At 42.8% G+C, this 19362-nt stretch overlaps 1 protein-coding gene across 2 annotated transcripts in view; it reads right to left on the minus strand.

Moving 5' to 3' along the window:
* Positions 1 to 9958: 9958 nt before the first annotated feature.
* The window catches only part of MTCL1 (microtubule crosslinking factor 1), a 50087-nt gene continuing 40683 nt past the window's right edge, over positions 9959 to 19362 (minus strand). For both annotated transcript variants that reach the window (XM_017819513.1, XM_017819514.1), the window contains exons 11-12: positions 17714 to 19268; positions 9959 to 11190 (exon numbers count right to left, since the gene is read on the minus strand). In XM_017819513.1, the coding sequence (XP_017675002.1) occupies positions 10981 to 11190; positions 17714 to 19268 (1765 nt within the window). In that variant the 3' untranslated portion in view covers positions 9959 to 10980. The remainder of the gene's footprint in view (positions 11191 to 17713; positions 19269 to 19362) is intronic.

Genomic DNA, 19362 nt, shown 5'->3' on the forward strand with positions numbered 1-19362 from the left:
TGCCAAGTTGGCCTTTAGAAGTGCTGGGTGGTGGAAGGAGGCCAGCACCACCTTTGAGACTGATGTCATTGCCAGTCTGTGACATGCCTGCAAGCAACATATTTTCATAAGGATCCATGCTCCTCATTCACCACTGAGACCAGTTCTTATTTGTGTTTAAATCCCTATATATGGCAGAGTGCCACTTGCAACTCCCAGGAAATCCTCAAAGATGCCGGCTTGAACTGAAAGGTATTTTCCATGGTAGCAGTTAAGGTACATGAGCATTTCACACTCCCAGTGCTTGGAAATCAGCTAAAATTTGGGTTTTATGATGCTATTGTTTTCTGCTGTCCTTCTTAAAAAAATCAGGAAATATAAATGGAGGCAGATCTGTGAGCACACGTATTCCAGCTGCCCTGCTCATCCCGCTCCACTCTCCCTTGTGTGCTGACTATGCAGTGCAGCAGCCTGGTGGAAAGCAGGTTCTCTCCTCTGGATTCTGGGGAGCTATGAGTGAGGTAGCAGTAGAAAGCCTATGGCCAGGATCCTTGCAGACTGAGCTGCTCTCTTCATGGAAGGTGCCCAGCAACACCCAAAGCTGGTCTCTGGAAAGTTTTGCCTTGACCAGGATAGTGCAGCCCAGAAGAATCCAGTCCAGGTCTACAGTGGCTGGAGGTCATGCCCATGGCTGTAATACCTTGTCTGCTGTCACTAGTGAAGCTTTAGGCAGCATAAGATGTGGCTCAGTAACTTCCGTAAGGAACTTATCAGCCTAAATGTTTGGCAATGCTAAGAAACCAGCTCCATATCACCAGAGGAATGCTCTCCTCCTGCAGGCTCACCTTCTCTAGCCTGATGGTACTTCTTTCTTTCATGGAAAAATGCACAGGATTTGGAAGCTTTTATTAAACCTTGCCATTGATCCACTGTAAGTGCGAATGCAGGCTAGTGTACGCAATGCAGACAAGTAAGGAGCGGGATGTTTTCCAAGCCCTGCTGCACCTCATTACATTAATTATTTAACTTTGAAACACCTCAGTTTCCCAGCTGGCAAAACAGCAACTGTCACAGGAGAGAAAGAAGATTTCCACATTTTCCCAAGAAGCAACTGTCTGCGTAAGCATTATCTGGGCTCATATAGGATTCAAGCAGGGAAACCAGTGTCAAAATTCAGATGGGTACTTAGAAAAGAGGCTGACAGTCAGACGCAGTCTTGCCGGGTCCCTCATCTTGGCCCCCGGAAATTGGATGAGTAGTTGTGGTTTCTTATGTTAGCTGCCACTTATTTTTGCTGTGAAGCTGCCTGACCCCTCCTGCTCAAACTTCCTGAACTCTCTGGATTAGTAACTTTTCCACTGCTGGATTTCCCATGCAGGTTAAAAAAATACAAACTCATCTTCACAGAGAGCACACACGGCTAGAAAAATGGACAAGAGCACTCCTGTCTTCAATCATGTGACACAGTCAACTAAAGGGCATCCAGCCTGCATTATGAAAACAACTAGAAGCTGATCATTTCTTGCATAGCACTGCTACTGCCTTAATGTATTTCCTGAATGGCTATGGATTTTCCCTATTCAAAGATGTGAAGTTCCAAAAAACTCCCTGTAAATATGTTTCTCTCACTGCCAAACCCAGAGAGACAAAGAAATTCCTACCTCCTGCCTCTACTTGCTCAAATTTAATTAGTACCACAATTTCTTCCTGTACTAAGGAAATAGCTTCTTCTGCAGATCACCCCAGCACAACAGACACTAATATAAAAACAAGTTCTGGGTAAAATGCTGTAATATAGAGAAAACTCTTCAAATCTCTCTGAAGAAATCCTAGTATATCATTACTGGTCAAGTTCTTTGGCCCCACATTACCATTATGCAGCAGCTACATCTAAAACTGATGTAAGACTCCAAATTTTCTGTAACCACTCTGTCACTGGTCACCAGGAGTGTCCAGTCATTTGTGCTGCTAAAGACGATGAACCCCTTCCCAACACAGCCATGCTGTATCCAGGAGAAGGATGAGGTGGGTCTGGGCAGCACCTTTTGAGGGCTCATCTAAGCCCTGCCCTCCTCCTTCTTTGCAGAGCAAACCTCAGCACTCCCTGCCCTAGGTATGAGGCACCTTTGCTTTCATTCTGCCCTCTCTGACTGACTCACATGAACATGTGTGTGCTTGTGTAATGAGGTATTTTTTGGTGTTTATACATAATAAGAACAGTCTGCACTGCACACAGGTCTTTCCCGAGAGAGAGGACGAGCATATAAATTATGAGACAGATGTTAGTCATGCTGCTTATTAAACCAAGAGATGGTAGCATTCAAATACTGAAGAGGTAAGTGTGGCAGGATGGAATAGAAGAGGAAAAAATATTTTTAGGTGTCTGTTTCTTCTAACCGCATTTTCAGAGGGGGTGAGCACAAACAGCCTGTTTGATTTCATTTGAGATATAATGTTCCATTTCCATTTCTCATTCGGAAAATACTGGATTAACTGAGGGCAGATCTACCTCAAGTGATGCCTCCCTGTACAATGCAGTTGCCCTTGAACTTCCCAAAACTTCTCAATGAATACTAGTGCCTTTTTAATATTACTTTTATCTTGCTGCTAAAACCAATTGCCAGCAAATCCGTCAATGACCTAAACTCCAGTTAACTTTCTAATCCGGTGTAGGGCAGTGGGAGGACTAATTGCTGTTTCTTACAGCTTTTGAATATAGAGCTGAAGGTATAGGTGCACCAGAGAAGGTTTTAGCAAACATATATTCTGTTAATGTAGTGCCTGGTTGTTTTTAACAGCCATCGTGCTGTAGCTCTTCAAAATTTGTTAGATGTTTTACATTTTTACAATCCAGTGGCACACTATAAACCAGGTCTTTGGTGGGGAAATATTTGCATGCTGTTTGATGTGTGTGCCAGCTCGTGGCCTGCTGCTCCCTAGAGCAAAGGCTCATTTGCATAAAACATGCATCAAAAGGAGGTTTACTTGTGTGGTAGCACACTCAGATGCCTGCTGGATAAAGGAAACGCGCCGTGACGGAGGTTGAAAGCCTATGTGTGCATCTTTTGATAGTGTCTGTGTGCTTCATCTGATGACACCCATACAGAAAAGAAGTCAAAATTTATCAGAGTAAATGATTTAGAGAGAAAAGAGACAACAACAAAACTGGCCATGGCTTATATGCTATTCCCTAGACATTTCTTCAGTCACCATCTTGCCTAGTCCTTCATTAGCACAGGAAAATGTGAGACTTTAATCACAAAGGCTTCTTAAGTATATTAAGGACCAATTTTCACTGTCCATTTAACTTATCTTTAAAGGTCTGTATTGCATTTCTCTTCTTATTCTGAGTTGAGCTTTTACACAAAAATACTGTTTAAAAACAGCAGACAAAATAACTATGCAGTGACTCAGCACCTCTATTTCCAAAGGCCAGCTTTGCTGCAGTCTGAGATTAAAAGCTGTGTGATGCTGATAGGGGATAGAAAACAATATTAAGAGATGTGGAAAAGTCCATCTGGTCTGAAGGACAACTCCATCCTGTTATGGAAAAGGTCATTTTATAGACCAAGGTGTCTTATTAAGGTTCTGGTTTTACCCCTGTATATATACATATGCATAGCTAGATATAAAAAGATAAAATAGTCTTTCTGTTTTAAAGATGGAAAAACAGATATATATATAGAGAGAGATAGACAGACGGATAGATGCTTCTTTATCCATCTTTCTTTAGGAGACAGTTTTCAATATATACATTTAATTTTGTTGTCTTCTGTGACTACATTAGCTGTTTATAAGTGGTTGCGCTTTAGCTGATGTATTTTAGAAAGATTTAATGCCTAATGTGCTGCCTGATGTGTTTTATTTCTATATAGTAGCTATGGAGGTGCTGCCTCTAGGCAGCTGGCAATGAACTTCCTGCATGCAATACACTATTTTCTGTTTAAATGATTGTTTCTAGGCTGTAATTACTATGTCTGCACTGCAGTATGCACCAAGCCTAATCAGTTCATCTGTCAGCATTGTCTGCTATCCTGACAAGAGACTAAAACCTTTGCAGGCCTGACCTAATAGATGTCAAGGTTAAAAATGTCTCACTGCTTCTTCAGGCTGGCCGTTCTCTGCTGTAAGACCGTGGAGACTTCAGAAAAGTGTGTGTGGATTTTTAAACTAGATTTTACTGAGTGACCTGACTTCCGCAGAGAGAAGCTTTTCCACATATCCAAAGCTTTCTGGTATGTAGGTCACAGTAAATTTAGTTAACTTGCTAAGTAGCTCAAATCATAATTTAATTTTGGTGTAGGGTGATGTGTTTTTTTTTTTTTTCCATTCAGGTCAGGAGTGGCCTCAGGTAACAGTGGGCTAGTTCTTTACTCCATTCTCCATCCTGGCTCCATTTGAGTTTCAGAGGTGCTTCTGCCTAACCTGAAGAACCAGCACGAGAGGGATCTTCTGTTCTGGCGTTGGTATGATTTCAGGGTAACTAACTCCAGCGGGAGAAACTAGAAAGCCTTGTAGTGGGACTGGCTAAGTAAACCAGTTCTGGTTTGGAAGCCAGCAGTGGCTAAGCAGTGCTCATGGGACAGGGTCCACAGTGAGTGGAGGTTCCCTCAGTTCTTCAGGAAGGATTAATGTAGATCAGGAGTGCTGCTGGTCACCTAACCCAGACCTACTGGCCAGGAGTACAGGTAGACTCTTCTAAGTGTGGCCATGTTTCTATTGAACTATTTAGCTCTGTGCTAGGAAGATGCAATAATTATTTTCTGAGTAAAAGTAATGCACATACATGAGGAGGTGTTATCCCACAGCAGCTTCTGAATAAATAATTTTGCGTCTGTTCTTAACGTGAAAAAGGTTGTGTAATTCAGGGAATAGCGTCCCACCATGTCTCCTCCACTCTGTGTCACAGTATTCTTCAGTACTCATGGTTTGGCAAGTCAGTATTTCCTGCTGAAGACTCAAAGGCTTGTTGGAAAAATGCAGCACAAAACAGCTCCAACAGCTCGGGCTTTCTCTGTCAGTCAAACATGGATTGATTTTGAGAGACGCTCTCAGAGTTACAGACAGGCAAGATCTGTCATTTCATGTGGCCTCCCATCCAATGGCACAACTCAGGGTTTACTACAACCAAGCCACAGATCCAGGGCTTCTCTCCTTGAAATCAAAATGAGACTTGTTGTTTACCAAACACAGCTCAGAGTGCTGGTTTCCAGGGGCTCTGTCTTTCCTGTCTTCTCATTGCTGTTTTCTTCCCAATTATTTCATGATCCTATCCTTTATTAAAAAAAAATTAAAATTTATTATGTTTTTACTTAATATGGTTACACGTTAGTTCCTACTTGTAAAACATTTAGGATGCCTATACAACACATTTAACTTCCATTTTTATGTGTATGTAGTGAAGTGATGGTGTCACAAGCATCACAGACTGAGGGGAACACAGATAATTTGTGAAGCCAGGGCTTTGATTTTTGTCTGAGATGTGATTTCCATGACAAACCACAGTGACATTTTAGTAAGAAAACACCCTCTCAAAAGTCTTTGGTTTTGTCATGGAAATAGCTGCGACAAAATCACGGCCTTTATTGTTCTTCCTCTCATTCATATATGCAAAGTGGATTTTTTTTTCTGTCCTGCCAATGCAGTGTGCAGAAAATCAAGCAAGGAACAACACATGTTCTCTTTTAGACAACATCAGCAGTCAAGGCCATATTTTAAAGACAAACATGCTAAAGCTGTAGTCAGAGATTTGTGATAAAAGTTCCCAAAATGTCCTAGTTACTTAAATTTCCTCTCTGGGTAGAAAATCAATGAGATTTCTCTTCTTAACTGCTAAGCACTTATTGCAATTCTTAATAGATAAAAGGTATGGACTGCTTCTCTCCTATGTAAAGTGGGAACTTTTTCCAGAAAAGTTTTTCCCCAAATTGTGTCTCACTGCATGTTACTGCAGAGCTTAGTATTTTGGAGCCAAGTTGGTTCCGACCAACTGAGGGAGAAAGAGGTGCCTGCTGAGCAATGTCTATGGGATGAGCCTGTTCATTTGCACTCTCTCCTCTGCAGCCTAATCCAGAGGGATCACAGCGGGGAAGAGAGGCAGGAGGAGGATGGGTAAAGCACCTGGGTCCATGACATTTTTGTGTGTAAACCTGTTATAAAGTCTTACTGTAGGAATTAAAAAATGCAATTAAGGTATATAAAAAACCTCTAAAACCCAAACAGCCCAGGGATTTAAAAGGACAAAACAAAACTTGCTACTGTTGGCATTTAATAGGATTCATATTGCATAGCCTACCAGCACCCTTCCCTTTTAGTACAGTGTCTGCTTACATTGCGCAGCCAGGCTTGTTGCCATCAAAAGACATAAAAATTCAATATCCAAACCACCTTTTTTCTTCTCCTCATTCAGATATCCTGCAGCTGCCAAGTACACTGATTTTTAACTTTTTTTTCTATGACCTTCTCTGCTCAGATCTCAGTCCATCACTCTGAGCAAGACTAACCCAGGCACATGGATGTCCTGTCCCCAACAGGGGAGTGTTTCTGCCACCCATCTTTTGATCTTCTGCAGCTCTAACCTACAACTGATGGCTGCCAAACCAGGGACTTCTGAGAAGCTGCTTTGGGCCTGTGTAGCACCACTCCCACTTTTGCCTTCAAAGAGTTGCTCCATAGGAAGCATCACTTTTTTTCAGGCCAGCTTCAGGATGAGAGGCTGCATTGGCCTTGCTGAAAAGCCCATTGACCCCTCCTTCACTGGCAAGATGCTGCTGAGATCACCAAGTGCTCCCAGGATTTCTCAATTTTTTTTTTTTTTCAGAGAATGCCAAGAGTGGCACCCAAAAATTGTTGGTACACCAAGAAAAAACTCAACAATGAAAGAAGTCCTAAATCTGCCCTGAGAGCAAAAAAAGAAAAAGGTGTTTTTTCAGAAACAAATGCTAGTTTTTTATTCTAGAGACGTGTCTCACCCAAACCTGAGGGCAGAATGTCTTATATCCTGCAAGGTGGATAAGAAGATGATATGAAAGGAAGGGAAGCAGACTTTGCTTAAAGCCATTAAACCTCTCTGCAAAGCAGGCTGGGCTCTGTGGGGACTGAAAACATTACCTGTCATTTGTATGAAAATTATATGTACTCAGCAGCCTAATAATACTCTAGCATGTTGCAATGATTTACATAAAGAGAAGTCAAAACAGGGGAAGAGGGAGTGAGCAAGAAATGGGGCACCTCCAAAGAGAGCGTAGGGGAGCTTGATGGTTCAGGTACTCAGGAAAGGAAGGGACTGGGAGAAGATGCATGTCTTGGGATAGCCTATGTTTACAGAGAATTCCTCTGTGCAGAGAGGAACATGAGGGGAACATATGGGAAAAGGTGGGGAAGGATGGTCCAAGCCTGGTCCTTGTCCAGGCACTGAAACACAACACGGACATAGTGTTGCCATGTTGTCCTGTTTTGGGTATTCCCTTGTGGGCTTGGGTATTCCATTGTGGGCTTAACTCTTGGTGAGTTAAGAGGCTGTATACCATTACCAGTGGTATGTATCCATGTCCCCCTGTTGTGTAAAGGAGAGGACAGCATGTTGGGGTCAGATGACTGTGGAGAGACATGAAGTAAAGTCAGAGAAAGGGCTGAAATGGGAAAAAGAGGTGACTTTTCCTCCTCATAGTGCCCTCATGTGCACAGCAGTGTTGTGGCAAGAGGGGCACCCCAATACCCTGGGATGCTCCCTAAAAGCTATCTGGAGCGGGATGGATGCCACAGGTCACAGTTCTGCTCCTGATCCCCTCTGTGTTGCAGGAGCAGGTAATATCCCAAGGCTGTTGTCTCCAGCACCACAAACCTCCAGGTGAAATCCAGCTATCTATTTCAGTCTTATCAGATGAGGCTGTGACAGATGTATTCACATGCCCTTACACTAACTTGTGTGGTAATCTGTGAGGCTTCCCCTGCCCTGGTTATTCACGAGGCAATAATTCAGATACCCCACAGACACTGAGTGAGCTGCAGATCTTCTAAAAAGGCTTTTCATTTTCTCTCAGAAGCTTTTAAAAGAACCTTAGATAGACCAGAGACTAGTAATTTATTTTATAATTTAGATAAGTAATTACGGAGCACGATGGAATAACGCGAGCGTCGGTAGGATTCTCCCAACCCCAACAGAAGCTATACCAGAAAGGAAAAGCCCTGTTGTTTCCAAGGAGCCAGCGATATTTCTTATGTCACTATATTTACTAATTAGACTAGAAAGGAGATTATGTTTAATTAATGTGATTCTTTTTAAGATCATCCACAGAATTTCTATTTGTGCTTAACCTTCTTCTTGCTATTGCTAGCTCTCTTGCTTTTATTTCAGTGATTCTTGCTGTTTCAGAAGCACTTTACCTGTCAAGTCGCACACAGCTGCTTATCCTCACAGAGCTTCATATTTCAGGATGACCAGCAGCTAATTCTGCAAACTGACGTGTCCTTGACTTGAAAGGCAAATACCATTTCCTGGTATCAAAGCAACAGATTAGTCCCCTGAATTTTCTTCTGCATCATTAAAAAAAAAATTATAGCTGCCACAAGAAAGAGAATATAATTTTTACTTGCCTGTCTTCAATATTTCTCATTCCTTTGCGACTTTAACTTGTTTTATCTAGGAGAAAGAGCTTTTAAGGAAGCAGCAACCTCCTCCTATCCCTGCAAAGCTACTACTGGTAATTTTTGAAAACAAACAAGGATTTTTCAGTTGTGGCCTAGTCTTTCTCAATAACCATTGAGACTCTTGTTTAACCTTCAAAATGCTTCTTGCATGTGCTACTCCTTCCACTCCCAAAATGAGATTAGTGCAACAATTCAGCAAAGTGTTGCAGAAACAAGGTTTTCAGGTGTGCAGGGTGGGCACCATAGACAATTTTAAGCGTTCAGACTTTGGGATTATACTTAACTCTCATGTAAAACGCTATCAGTGAGGCTTTGAGGCAGCTGGGAAAGCAGTTATCACTAATATGACTGTTGCTGGTCAGGACTGGCACTGAACAGCCCTTGTTTTGGCTGAGGCACCAGAGAGCCATTACAGTGCTTTTCAGTCACTGCCTGTCTTGGTAAGTGGTCATTTTTGTAATGATGACCCACAGGTAGACATTTTGACACCAGGTCATAAACCACAGCCCTCACTGATATGGTAGAAATCAGATCTCAATTGGCTGCTATTTGGGAGCTAGGGAGTTTGTTCTTATCCAACAGTGGAATTACACTTCCTAGAAAGCCAGCCTGATGCAGCAGGATGGGAAATGAGGGGCTTATCCCTTGACAGAACTAACCAGGAAGGCTTCTAGGTATCCCAGACGGTGCTCTTCAACCAGTGAGCCTCAGAAAGCTTCAGTAAAGGAAATGGAACAGGAATGAGCCAGCTCAGCGATGGGATAACATGTCAGAGCAGTTCTGGGGCTCCAGAGAAAGCATGTGGCCAAACAGATGGTCCCAAGCAAAATAGCTTGAGAAGTTTCCACCTCTTGGAAGCATAAATTTATGGCTGCATTTGCTTCTCAGTGTTAGCCACTGGTTTTACAGAAGTCCTGGTTTTATTGGTCTCTGTGTGTAATGCAGATGATCCATAAGCTTGGATTAATACTGGACATGCAATATTTTTGGTATTATGTTTAGCCAGCTGGTTTTCACTCCCATAAGCGACTGAAAGCAACAAGCCATACGGCCTCAGAGAAACTCAGGAGATGGGTCCCACTATTTGCGTGAGCAGATATTTTGTGGAGTTCAGTGAGGGAATTTAGAAAACTTCTCATGGTCTTATCCAGTGTTCACAGGTGTATGTAGAGCACAGCGTAATATTTGGCTTTGCCATGACTTATTTCATACAAGGAAGCATTCTGCTTCCCTTACGAGTAAAGGAGGAGTTTGAGGGCTTTTTTTCCTCCCAGTTAAATGAACCTGGGAAGTACCATCATAAAAAAACATCACAAAGCACTCGAGCAGCTTGTAAATACTGAGGGTTTTATTTTCACTTCACATGGTCTCCAGCAGACGCTTAAATAAGACCAGTTACAATTTAGTATGCCCATGGTTTTCCCAAAACAAAGGAAGTTCTCAGTAAACACTGTACATAGCCAGTTGAACTGCTAACAATAATTTAAAAACTCTTTTTGTATAGTCAATGCAAGAATACCAACAATAAAAGTACAGTACAGGTAAATTCACAACAATATTACAGTGAAACAGATTGACTCACATTTATGTGATGGTACAGTAGCAGTATGTACATGCACTAAAGTGCGAGGACCCAGAGGCATGCAAGTCAAGTATTGTAGGTGTATTTTACAGCTAACTCCGTAAGACTTTCTGAGGCATTCTTTTTGTTTTTTTTAACACATTTTTTTGTGTTTACCTGTATTCCGCTCCGTCTCAATTGATCACAAGTCTAGTGAACGAGCTTAATGGCTTTCTTCACTACTTAAAAGGTATCGCTTCAGACACTTGAAGCATCTTAAAGACCCTTACCTTTAAAAACTGATAACACTGACATTAAAATATAATAAAATTAACTTAAGACCCTAGTTTTACACGAAATTAAAAAAACCCCAACCCAAAAAAAAACCCCCAAACCAAAACTGAAAATATAACAGTGCAAATGTAACCAAAAGGCAGTCAGTATTTGGAGAGAGCGCGAGCATGTATTCAAATTCCCTTAAAACTTATTTTACATTTTATTTTAAATCTTACTTTATATCATTTTAACCTTTTTTTTTTGTTTTTGTTAATATACTGTATGTAGAAAAGATGGAGACAAAAATAGTTTTCTCAGCTATGAAAAAATTAAGTTATTACAGGCACATTAACTGTTTCATTCTAGAAACACCTCTGTTTCCCAGGTCGGACATTCAGCAGCTGTTTCTGAGAACATTCTTTGACCTTTCCAAGCGGATCTCCCTCCTTCGTGGCAGAGACGGCTGGCGGGTGACCTGGCGGAGGCGAGTTGCGGCCCCCCGTTCCCATGCGGAGTTAGGCCGGTTCGCCTCCCTGGCTGGGGGTCTCTGCCAGAAGCTCCTTGCTTCCGCACTCCTCTGAGGAAGTCAGGTCTCCGGTGGACTGCGACTGTGAGGCAGTAGGGGAATGTGAAGCCCATCGTGATGGTGGGCGCCGGTTCGCTGGTCTTTCTGGCCGGGAGAAGCAGGGTTGGAGGGACGGGGCTAGTGCAGAACAAGGTAGTTCCTTGGCAGCCAAGAGAGCAAAATAGCGGTTAGTGACTTGCATTAGAGGCTGTCTGGACGCGCAAAGAATTAAGGAACAAAAACTTCAAACTAAAGCTAAGCATCTGTCATGTGGCGGGACAAAAGCAAGCAGCAAACATCTGGCTGTGTGTGGGCTCCAGGAATCTGCATGTGTGTCCGTGATTTATGGAACAGGTAAGGGAAAGAATGAAAGAGGTCTGAGATGAGCTGAAGCAGCTGACAAACTTCCATTTGCTAATTCTCCTTGTGCTAGAAAGAGAAGAGCTGAAAAGTACATTTGCATGATAATTCAGGAAAATCCACTATTCATTCATTTTACTCTAAGTGCTGACCTGGCATAAAAGGGCTGGGTTTGGCATTTGCAAGAGGGGTGAAAATCAATGGCTGACTCCTTTTGTCTGCTTCAGAGTTCAGAGTGACATGCAGGAGACTTCTTAGCAGTGGAATAATGACTATAGGAGTAGTTATGATCTCCAGCTGGGTTAAAGATGAGGCTTACCTACAGATTTTGTCTTCTGGAACATCACTTCTTACTGCCAGCTGCTGAAGCCTGAATTACAGGATTCAGAGGTACTGAGTGTTGAAGAGGACATTCACAGAAATGGAAGAAAATGGAAATTTTATTACTCCACCAACTTTCTAATGTTCAGGCTTGGTTAACTTGCATTTGCGATTAGAAACTATCTACAGTCGTGATTTTTCACCCTAGCACTAAGTTGGTAATGCTTCTAATATTTATGGACTTTGCTCATAGCGCAGCTGGGCTTCCTGTCTCACTCTGAATGCTCCTTACACCAAGGTGAGTGACTGTGGGAGCAAGTCTGTCTCATAGTGCCAAAGCCAAACTTCTGAATTTCACTGCATACTTTGTGATTTATAAAAGCAAATCAGAGGAGTTTGTCAACCTATAGCAATGTGTACACTAAGAAGCAGTCACTGGAAAGGACAGAAGAGTTCAATAAAAAGAAGTCTCAAAGTCAGAATGCAAACTGGCAATAAATGAAGAGAGAGACCAAAAACAATACACTGCAAAGGAAAAGCTCTGGTACAGTAAGGCACAGGGAAACCAAGGCAGCAGTAGAACAATGCAGTGGAGATACAAGGATTCAGCACACTGTTTCACATGGAGAAAGAGAAACACGACTAGGGATGGAGAATATTGGAGTAGGTAACATGATGTGATTGGCAGTGAACAAACAAGGTGATATGCCATTGAACCTCTCCACTGGAGTGGGAAGACCAAACACGAAGACAAAAACATGACAGAAAGATCAATTTTGAAGACACAGAGCTGAGGTATGAGAAATGGAGCTGGTGAGACGTTGTGGGGAAAGAGTGCATTTTCAGACTTGAGGAAGCCTCAGTGAAGGGTCAACCTTGGTGCCTTTGGGGCAATGCGCAGCCAACAGGGAACTGTGCACCAGTGCTTGAGCCAGACCTATGCCCACCTGCTCTCAGCACTCACAGAGAGCGAGGCCAGTGAACCATTGCAGGAGATGGTCAGGGGGCTATGAGTCCTCAGCCTTAACCACTTCCTATCTCTCTGTGTCCTCACCCCCCACTCCATCCCTGTGCCATAAACTTCACGACCCTTGCTAAAACAAGAGTAAGGCTGAAATATAAATCGGTGCTAACAAAAAGATTGACTGTGTGTCCTTACTTCACCTTATCCCACTGCGCCTGGGGCAACATATGGTCTGTGAAAGCTACCAATAGACTCAGATTTGTTAAGAAATCTATCTGCACAGCAACACTCATGGGCAGCAGAACATGGAGAATTGAGGCTATGAGATTTGCCTGGTTTTGTCTTAGCCTCTTTCTAAACAGAGGCTTAAAATGATATCTTTACAGCATTGCTTGCTTCTGGCTGCTTTATCCTAGTTTCAGAGCAGTAAATCAGAGTTAGCATGGCGATAATGAAATTTATTTCCACTGCTGCCTCCCAGTTCAAAAGCCTCTCTCCAGCACACCCACAGATGTTGGTCAGCTTTTACCGAACAGCAGGGTTAAGCTCATCTTATCTGTGATGTACACATGCCCAGCACCACACAAGGCTGTGCTGGTGGTGGCTCCAGGGCCAAAAGTGACTGGGAGCGTAATCTTATAATGTGCTGGCTGCTGAGTCAGTCACCCCCACCTGCTGTGTGGAAATCCAGCCATGACAAGGAAACTGCAGAATGGTTTGTGAAAACCCTTCCTCACCTTCCAAACGTAGCTGCCATAGCTAGAAATGTTTTTAAAAAAATTATCCTGTGGGTAATTTAGTTTGGTTGTTGCTTGGAGGTGTGGGTGGACAGGCAGCACTTCTTAGTCTGAACACTGAAAATGGGAAAGATTATTTCAGCTTCAGTTTCCAGCTATTTCCTAAGCCAAGCTGTCAGCCACCGTGGCTATGCCTATACTAATAAAAAAACCCAAACAACAGTTTTCTCTTTTCTCTGAGGCAGAGTGAATGGTCACAGCTCATGTCTGCACAGCATCATCCCTTCACTGCGGCAACTGCAGCCACTGGCCAAAACAAGGCCTGGAACAGCTTAATGAGCAAAAGTGACTACTAGCCACAGGGTGCTGGAGCACCCTTCCCAGCCCTCTCCACCTGCTGCTGTAGCCAGGGCTGGAAGGGAGGCAGAAGCCCTGTGCAGTGCTGTGTATTTGTCAAAAAAAAAAAAAAAAAAAAAAGTTTGATATAATTCTGAATCCCTTCCCAACACCTTTGCATACCCTTGTATTGGTTTTAAATTTTGCCTGAAGTGTGACCTCTTCATAGCCCATGCTGCTGCAGGACACGGCAGATGAGCTCCTATCCTGAGCGCTTCCTGACTGTGACATACAAAGGACTCCACAGGGATATTGGGTGGGCACTGATACCTCTGGAGCTGTGATCATTTATTTCCCTTTGTTAACCCACATGTTCAAAGATGACCGCTTTTGGAAAGCTCTGGAAACAAGGTAGAAAGGACTTACAGCAGTGAGGCAGGCAGGGTTAGAGTCCCCAGGGGGCAGTTAATAAGACAGTTTGGTTCTGGACAGAACAGACAGAAAAGAAAAAGAAAGCAAGTAGTTGGAAAGAACTGTTTTAATCGATTATTTTTTTTAAGTGAAGATTTCATGTCAGCAAGAAAGAAGTCTCCAGATGTTACTACTCATTCAGATCATGTTACCACTGTTATCACAGGGAAACTAATAATCAAAAATAAAAGATAAGCCACTAGCAGAAAAAGATTCAGAAAGGAAGGAAGCAAACAAACCAATCTTTTACAATCCCAGCACAGTCTCAGAAGAGGAATAGCAATAAACAAAACAAACATTTCTACTCAGCAGAAAGTTATCCTTTGCCAACCTTGATTAAGGTAAGGGAAAACCACATTACTATGAAAGAGGAATAAAGCTGTATTTTTTCCCTTTGTTTAATTTCAAGAGAGAATTTCTGTTTATGAAATCTTTAACAATAGAAAAAGTGTCCAATATTTTGTGTTGCTCATGCTTGTGTTGCTCAGGTTTCATGACAGCCCATTGCCTAACTATTTTCCCTTGTTTCTCTTTAACAGTGATGCTGGATGGAAGACTCAAACTAAAGCAAAAGCCCTTTAATTCTGACAACACCTTCCATAATTTTTCACATTCCTCCTTCCATGCTGAGCAGTTCAGTGGTAAACATGCAGCAACTTGGCAAGCAGAGGATGCAGCACCTGCCCTCTCCTCTGTGGGTTTGTGTGGATGGTCCTTTCACAGTGCTGTCTCCAGAAATGAGTCTGACCCTCAGTCCAGGACTGTTGCTAGTCATGGAAGTAAAATGTTCATACAGCTCTTACGTTGTTACTTAGGCAATGCTAATCTGCATTTTTAATAATATAAATCCTATAATATGCAAGTAAGATAGTGGTTTAGTGAATTAGCAGGATAAGACACTAATAGGCCACACTAGGTGGAATAAATTTACTTGTAGGTAGCTCTGGGCGAGTTAGAAAATACAAAGTTATTGCTACTCTGTATGCATATACACTCACATGCTCACATACTTATGTACGTAAATACATGAATATATATATGAACTAGATTTCATATTTGCAGCAGGAATATAAAAGGATATTATGTAACTAAACAACTCAGAAGCTCAAATTAAAGAAAAGTCACCAAGAGGTGCTGCATGCAAGTTTAAAAGTCATTTAATATACTGTGCCACGACTGCAGAAACCAGAAGGCCAGAAGGTGGTAAGAAGGTCACTTATCTTGGCCAGAAATCAACAGGTGAGGGGGAAACAGAGCAGGGATCTACAGGAAGGTGGCAGCGTCTTGTCAATGCTTCCTCAAGAACAAACCTGCCTCCTTCATGATCATCATTCGCTGAACTGCTTTGTACAAAATGTACCAAATGGAATTTGTACAAAGTGTAATTTATGTGGTAGGTGTAATCCACAAATAATCCAAGGCATCTGCAGAGTAAAAACTTATTTGTGGTTTTGTTTTCAGCAGCAAACCCATGCTCCATTGAGTATATCTTTCACAGCACCTAGGAAAAGCTAAGCTTATCCTGTGAGCACCCACCACCTTCCTTTTCAATGCACAGTCCTGAGAAATGACAGGATCACCCAAAGAACATAACCTGTGCATCTAGACGGCAGTCATAACAGCCAAGTAGGAGCTGCAAGGCAAAACAAGTCTTAGCTCTGAAGATCAGAACTCAAAAAAATCAGCAGAAGATACTGAGAATTCACAAAAAGGAGCAATTTTCTGCCAATTTGATAGTCAATGAGTTTTTGCTAAATAGCATTGACCCAAATCTCTCTGTGCATCAAACTCAGGTACTGACGCTAGTTGCATTTTGCCAACAACAATTTGTAATTATGCAGGATGACATCCGTTGATATATTCGAAATCTGCTGAGACATTTNGAGGGAATCAAGAGTTTCCAGGGATGCCTTGAAGGCAAAGCTGAGTTGAACCTGCTAGAGTTCAACACACTTTCTAAAAAGGACCAGTAATGTATTCTCAATATTTCAAACTAAGGAAAAAATACAGAGATAACTAGAAAAAGTCAAATAAATGAGGCTACTTTCCACTTTTATTCACTCTGACATATGTGCAAAAAGACCAGTTTCACTCACTAATATTTATAATGTGCATGTGGTTTCTTTTTTTTTTTAATATAAAAACTTCCCTACTTATATCTGTTTAAACTGCATGTAGGGAATATACCCTCAGCTTTGGATCCTCTGTTAAGCAAAAAAGATCACACCCTCAGAGCAGTACCTACAAAAGAGGAACTGACTGCATATTGACACTAGCACAAGGCAAACTGCAGACCAAAGGTTCCACCACTGAGGTCCCCACAAATCCTTCAAGCCAAATGTTGAGTTAGGAAACAGGCTTTGAACCTTCCCTTCTGTGGCTATCTGAGACAGGAGGGCTAGGAGTCTGCCCAGTGAAGGCAAGGTGGGATGTCCAGGGTGTACAGGGATCAAGAAGGAGCTGCTGCCCTGCAGCCAGGGCTCACCAAAATCATCAGGATGTCAAAGGGGCAGCACAGGGCAGAGAGGATGACAAGTGCCTGTCCCTGCTCTGGGCAATATAACCAACCAGCAGGGCACATGCCATTTCAGCGCTGCACCAGAAAGGCAACATATAGTGGTAAGAGCTGGGCATAATTCAGCTTTTCCAGGCCTTCTCAGTTACACTCTCAAGGGCATGTGGGTTCACTAGAAACAGGATGTTTATACACTCGTAACTGAAAGCTTTCATCCATCATGACACACTCGTTTTTGTTGATTGCTCTAGCACATAACTGTACCTGAGACTGACCCCTAACATCTGGGTACACTTGCCGAGACAGATGATGACTGTTACACTATTGATGACAAAATATCAATAAGGAGTTCTTAAACACTAGGTAGGTATGTGCTTAGACTAGTTGATTATATGTATATATATTTTTCTTTTTCTTATTTTTGTAAGGCAGCAACAGTTAGTAGCAAATTTCATGCCATTTAATCACATTCACAGACCTGAGCCAAACTTAATCAGATACATTCAGAAAACGTATGCTGAAGGCCCTGAAGCTTTGGTTCAGGGTATCGTAGAGGCTGTTATTCACGCAAACTTGTTAACACCTGTTCTTGTGTAGGAGAAAGAAGCTACCTTTCCATCCAGCATAAAAGAGAAATTTACTCCAACCTGAAGTCCCTAGAGCATCTGTACCATGTGGCGTGTTTTGTGACAAAAAATCCTTACCCCAGCCATTCAGAGAAGAACCATTTTTATCCTAGAAAGATAAAACTCTTCTGATGCTTTCAAGCCACATAAGCTGCCAGGATAGAAACTCAATTCTTTAGTGAGTTCTTCAGTGACTAATCCAATAGTTTCATGACTGGAACTCACTGGTGGTACCATGACAGAACTAAGATATTTATTGTAAATACTCACTAGGACTGCAAGAGATCTCACAATGCATTTGTTCAAAGAAGAGTGCACTTAGCTATAGGAGGAAAAACAAGCAAACTCATTACCTCTATGGACCCTGGATCTACTTTGACAATTTCTCCTGTGCTGTTGTCATTGCTAAGATTTGGTGGGCTGTGTGAAGGTAGCCTTCTGTCTTCCTTTAAGGCATGCTCCAAAAGTTTCTTATTCAAGATCCTGGCAGCATTTTCTGCAAGCGTATACCCTGGAGGAGCAGACAAGTCCTGCCTGATACTTGTCACCTCAGTCCCTTCTTCCTTTTGCATCTCTGTCCCCAACCGGAGAGGACTAGGTGATCTGCCACGGGCATTTGTACATGGCTCCTGCAATGGGCCCAGTTCTGGTCTGGGTTCTGCAGACCTGGACCGGCTGCTGGATCTGGGGCATTTTTGGAAGGTCTCATGAAATATGGGGCTGTGGTCAATAATGTTGAACAAACTGGAGAGTCCATCATTGATAGTGGTGTGGACAGGACTCTCCCGTGTAGTAGTTGATCTTGCCCAGGCGGACTCACTGAATCCTTTCTGAGGTGTGCCAGGTGTAGTCCGGTTATTTGGCTGGTCTGATTTAGGAAGGATTTTCCTTTGCAGCTTTGGAGAGCCATATTTGGGGGAACAGCACGTGCGTTCAAACTTAGCCTGGACCTTTTCAATGACGGGGGTCACTTGCCTGCTTCTTAGGCTCCTGGATGGTGAAGAAACAGGTGTGGACCCCCCCTTTGGTGTCAGACACTTGTGTGGGCTGCTGGTGATATTGCGCAGGGTTTCTGTTTGCAAGCCAACGCTGATGGTCTGGGTGGTCTGTGTCCCTGTCGTTCTCATACCATTGGTTTGACACGCAGTGTCCTTAAATTGAGGCTCTGTGGAGTTGGAGCGTATTGCGTTTCGGACAGAGAAAGCAACCTCCTTCATATCATCACTCATGTTTTTTGACATTTCCAAGCTATGCAAGGGTGAGGCAAAGCCCACAGTAGTGCAAATAGGACGTTCAATGGGATGAAGGCCATTCTCCAGAAAATCTTTATGATGTTTGGCCAGGTCACAAGACCATCTTCCAAACATATCTGAGGAAGCACCTTTTGTCTCAGTGACGTTCCCCATAGCTTTGGTCACAGAAAACAGGAAGTCTGGCTCAACCTGGTTTTTCCCTTCGCTGCCAGCTATCACTGAGTTATCAAACCTACGGACAACCGGTGGGCTGTGAAACACCCGAACTCCCATTTTTTCGGTTACTCCATGATTCCTAGTTGGCTGCTTTTGGCAGTGCTCTGGGCTGGTCATGGTGTTAGTTGTCATAGTGACACTGGTGGTGAGGTACCATGATGATGCCTGGAATGGATCTGAAGCAGGATCATTCCCAGCTTTCCCAATTTCTGTCCTTTCTGCCCAGCCTTCTGTAGGCTTCTCAGTGGCCCCACCATGGTTCCTAGTGCTATTGTAATCCCAGTTTTTGTTGAACTCCTCGATGTATTTCAGATCATCGGGAGACAGGGGAGGGGTTATATCATCTTTGCTGCTGGATGAAGGCAGGTTTTTTTCTGGTAGAAATGGAGAAATATCCATCAGGCGCTGAAATTCTGACATGGAAGAAACGGACATCGCCCTGGAGAGGGGAACACAAGAGAGTCACTCATAGGCTTGGAAATTGTCACAGACTGACTTATTTTCACCAGCAAATTAACTCTGGAAACCCAACT

This window comes from Lepidothrix coronata, unplaced genomic scaffold (genome assembly GCF_001604755.1).
Source record: "Lepidothrix coronata isolate B3197 unplaced genomic scaffold, Lepidothrix_coronata-1.0 Scaffold75, whole genome shotgun sequence".
In the NCBI taxonomy this organism is placed as follows: Eukaryota; Metazoa; Chordata; class Aves; order Passeriformes; family Pipridae; genus Lepidothrix; species Lepidothrix coronata.